This window comes from Halyomorpha halys, unplaced genomic scaffold, assembly GCF_000696795.3.
Source record: "Halyomorpha halys isolate HHAL.00 unplaced genomic scaffold, Hhal_1.1 Scaffold494.1, whole genome shotgun sequence".
NCBI lineage: Eukaryota > Metazoa > Arthropoda > Insecta > Hemiptera > Pentatomidae > Halyomorpha > Halyomorpha halys.
Window position 1 is genome coordinate 253,232 of NW_027110283.1, and position 4,911 is coordinate 258,142.

The window sequence follows — 4,911 nt, forward strand, 5'->3', positions numbered from 1 at the left end:
TCACTACCCCCAGTCTGCGTCAATAAATTCCGTAATAATCGCGTAATGAATTTATTTAATTGTTGTCAAGACGAATTGAAAATCTTTGAAATTTTGTTATAATAATTTATAGACTGATAAAGCAACTCTAAAAAAAAAGAATCAATCAATTTTATTCTTCTATTGAAATAAGTAACAAATTATATTAGGCAGTTTAAAAAGCTTCAGATTATTTTAAAGTAAATTCACTCTTCGTTCCAGAAAATTTATAGTTTTCAATAAATAACATTAAGAAATCTATTGATTTAACATATTTCAACGGACTACAATATCAATTTGTGGCTAGTGATGGTTATTTAATGTTTTTCTTTTAATTTGGTATTAAAAATGTAAGTAACTGTTAATTTAACTATATTAAATAATTCTGAAGATTTTAAAAACGTCAGTAAGTGCCAAATTACAAACATTGTGGTTGGCGAACAGCCGCGAATGGGGGAGGGGAATCTAGACCTATACCCGTATAAATTTAATTACTGCATGCATCCATAACTCACAAAAGTAAAGAGTACATTAATTTTATTTTTCTAGTGATGATCTCAGTGAAGTTCGTTTCGATCCCTAGCTTTATAATTCTTTTTTATAATAACAATAGACTTTTTGAAGTAACATTATTTTATATATCACGACATTCTGACAAATATGTTTATTTCGAATGTAATAGTACTAATCAACATGAGAATTAAAATATTATGAATATTTGTACACGTAAAAATATTGCGATGATTATCATTCTTAAAAGATGACATTTTTTCTTAGTTGTTTTTATGCCAGAAAGTAAATTATTAGACCAATATCTACATAATACCAGATGTCTGGGTCTCTCTGTTGTGGTATTGCGGGTACTGTATACCTCTCCCTTATTACCATTTTGAAGTTATATCAGTAGAAACTTTATGATTAAAGTTAATAAAATAATTTTAAATATGACTTAAACCATTTGGAGGAGCAACTGGAAAACAATGAAGAGAGGATGAGGGACAGAATGATTAAAACTATCCTCAGCAGGGGATATCCCACTAATTATCAATATATCAGTACCAAGATTTTATTTTCATGAGTATACATCTTGATCAACCACAAGAAATGAAATGCAGCGATAGTTTTCAAGATTTGATTAGACATTTACTACATATACACTGATATATAAGTATTTCAACTTAACAGGTTAAATACTCTTACTGCTCCGATATTGTAAGCAATAATAATGTTGGAAGCAAATAGTTTGATGGATTGGTCATGTTTTTTGTCTTAATGAAGCAATGGTTCAGTGAAAACATTTACGAATAGTGATTGGAATTTACCTATACCTTATTTCCAAAAGTAATGTCTTACTACGGAATTACTCATTTATCATAAAATAATGGTAATTTGAGAATATAAAAGTTTAAAATGTGGATATCTCTTTCATTGTATTCTCTGCAACTAGATACATAATAAAGATGAATTGCGTGAGCTAGAACATTATCAAGTTTTTTTATGACTGTTTTCCTGTCTATTACGCCTGTTTTCTAAAGCCTGGATGCACGAATATGGTTGTATTGTTCATAAGTAATGGGCACACTTTGAATTGTCTGAACTTTTGCAATTTGAGATAAAAAAAGTAATAGCCTCGCTTAGATTTTGATTTCAACTCTGAATCCTGTGTTGAAAAACACATTTAACAATGTTAAAATTTTTTATTTATGCCAAAATGAGTGTAGCTAACAATATATGTTTTGTCATTGTAAAATATATCATTAGCCGTGAATTTTATTACCTCTTTGTCTTTCCAGTAATCGATAGCCCAAAGCATGGTCCTGTTTATAACCTTTCAGTGCAATTCGTGGTGAACATAGTTTTAAGGTGTTTATTGTGTTAATTGATGTCAATAACTTTTAAAAACTTCATACGATATGAAAGTTAAGGTTTTAACTAGAAATCCTGACGATTATCTTAGGGAAACCAAAAGGGACATTCATAAAGGTTCATATCTTATTTTAATTTTATTTGTTTAGTTCATTTTCCTCAGAAATTGTTGAAATCTCTTGATCTATGGTTCATATTTCCATCCATTGTACTTCTTAATAAATCAGTTGACTCCAACTGTCCAACTGTTCTAATCCAATAATTAGAAATTATCACAGCCAAATATTTTATATATGAGAGTAGCAGATATTGGATTAATGGTGCTCTTGCATTTACTTATAATTATATGTGAATTTTTATCATACCTTCAAAATTTAATATGCTCTAACATAAACAGTAATATATAACTGTACTTATAATCATGAGAAATAGTTTACCGTGACTTGTAGGAGTATATGATGGTTGGGTGGTGCAGTCAAAATAAAACACAAATCAGTTGAAGCTACTTATTTAATCGTGCCAACGTTTCGGCCTGAATTTCTATCCTTCATCAGAGCTAAGGACAGTACATTAACTTAATTTATCATTTTAACATCATTGATTTTCTGTACCCCTTTGAAGAAAACTTCTGTGAAATTCGAACAAATTATTCTTGAAGTTTACTATAAAGATGCTCTTTGTAAATTATAGTACTTTGAGAAGTTTTGATAATTCAAAAGTGGTGGAATTTAATTCGAGGAATGAAAAATGTGGAAGATCACCTAAAAAGTTTAAATTGTGAGCATTGGTGGATGAGATTGATCCCATCAACAAAAGATCATGGGTAATTTCAATCAAACCATTAGTATTTTAAGGCCCAAATCACTATGTATGGAAGACATTGCTTTGTGCTTAGTGAGATCAGTAGGGTGTGATTTGCTAAAATTTGGTGAAAAGGAGGTGTTAGCTCAATAAGTATGGAACTGTGGTACCTAGGTTTGAGTCTGGCTATTTCAAATAATTATTTAATACAAACCATTGATCAACCTTTTGGGGTTCAAAGAGGAGGTACCCTTTAAGTGGTCAAAAACCTGGTAGTTGAATTTGATTCTGACCAAATCACCTTCTAGCTCATCCATTGTTCTAGAAACAGTACTTATTTATCGAGTACTAATCTCAAAACCCTTTATTGGTTGTAATGGTACAAGAAAAAAAAAAAACCCTAGTGAAACTGTTGAGATTAAACACTACCATCAACAAATGGTCATTTCGAATCAAGCTTTGAGTGTAAAGGAACCAGAATTTAAAAATGGAACACAAAGTGATTTTGTTTCATGATAATGCACCATCACACACAGCAAAACTGATCAAGGAAATTATTATGGCGTTCAGTTGGCAAATGCTTTTGCATGCTTCTTACTCACTAGACTTGGCTCCATCTGATTACTATTTTTTTGTATCGATGGGACACCTACTTGTTGAGTAGTACATTACATCTTACTAAATTGTTAGAAAATGCCTCAATTACTGGTTTACCTCAAAAGAGGAACAATTTGTTGTATGTTACATCCACAGATAGTCAGAGAGATGGAGAAAACATATAGCTATCAGGGGGTGATACTACAAATGAAAATGTGTATTTTCTTCAAAAATATTCTGGTTTTATTTTTAAATACTTAGGAGGAATTATTGTTTCTTTACCAACAGTTATGCATATATGCACGAAATTGTTCCCAACTCATTGTAGGATTAGATATTTTCTAATAGTCCTGTGTAACTTAATTTCATATTTATACCCTTCTAAATTTCATATTTTTGCTAGTCTATCTAGCATAAATGTTTTTCTTTTGAGTTCTCAACAGCATTTAAACATCTTTAAAGCTGAACTTTCTCCAATAGTTGCAAATCATTTAAGACTTACTAATATAAAAGTGATTTCAAATCCCAATAGCCAATTTTATTATCAACTAAATTATCAAAGTAAAATTGTTGATCATTCTCTTTAAAAATATACTTTTTGAGTTAAAAAAAAATCCTGTTGAATATAACTTACAAAGAGCCCTCTTGTTTTTAAAATTACTCAGAATTTTTTTGCAATCCGCTTAGAATTGTGCTAGATGGTGATAAATTTATTCCATATTCACTAGTAACTTTACTTTAATATAATTAAGTTCCATTGTTTTATGGATTCTTTCTAATCACAGTTAATCCTTGGTCTCATAGTGGCTGTGATTTTATCCTCATCCCTATTTGTGATTTTACTGAAGTATTATAATTCATAATTATATCAAATCAAATTAATCAAATACTCTGAATTTTGTATTAAAATAGAGGAAACTTTATAATGCACATCAAAATATTATTAATCCTAAATAATAATGACTTATCTTTCAGTGTTGTTATCAAATTGTATTGGTTTAGATATTATAAACTATTCATTTAGTATTTGTAGATTGTTTATCAATATTGTGCAAAAACAGTTCCTAGGAATTTCGATCCTGATCTCCATCCATTTGAGGGCGCTAGGGAATATGTACGTGCATTGAATGCTGTTAAAATCGAAAAAATATTTGCAAAACCATTCATTGGTAGTCTTGATGGCCACCGTGAAGGGATCACTGCTATAGCAAAGCATCCAAAGAGCTTATCAGTTGTGGCAAGTGGTTCTTATGATGGAGAAGTAAGTAAATTAAAAATTAATATTATTATAATTACAGTTTAATCAATATTTCTTTATATTATATTCTTTATTGATTTGTTATTTTAGCAGATATAAATGAGAAAATTAATTATGTTACAGAAAAATGAATGAAGTTTAGTTTTTATTGTTTTATCTCTATTTATCAAACTCGTGTTGTTTGCAAAATAACATGTTAGTTAAAAATTAAATTTTCTCCTCATACAACCTAAATTATTTTGAAGAAGAGTTTATTTTAATTCAAAAATATATTAATAATGAGATGTAGATAGTTGACCGTAGATTAATGCTTGAAGAAGTTTATCGGGGGGTGCGGTCAGCAAAGAACAACATAAATAAACAAAACAATA

General features: G+C 29.4%; 1 protein-coding gene across 1 annotated transcript in view; it reads left to right on the forward strand.

The window, feature by feature from the left end:
- Positions 1–1,832: 1,832 nt before the first annotated feature.
- Positions 1,833–4,911, forward strand: part of LOC106683566 (DDB1- and CUL4-associated factor 13) — a 6,646-nt gene continuing 3,567 nt past the window's right edge. Inside the window, exons 1-2 of the mRNA XM_014425109.2 lie at positions 1,833–2,001; positions 4,344–4,543. Coding sequence (XP_014280595.1) covers positions 1,932–2,001; positions 4,344–4,543 — 270 coding nt within the window. The 5' untranslated portion in view covers positions 1,833–1,931. The remainder of the gene's footprint in view (positions 2,002–4,343; positions 4,544–4,911) is intronic.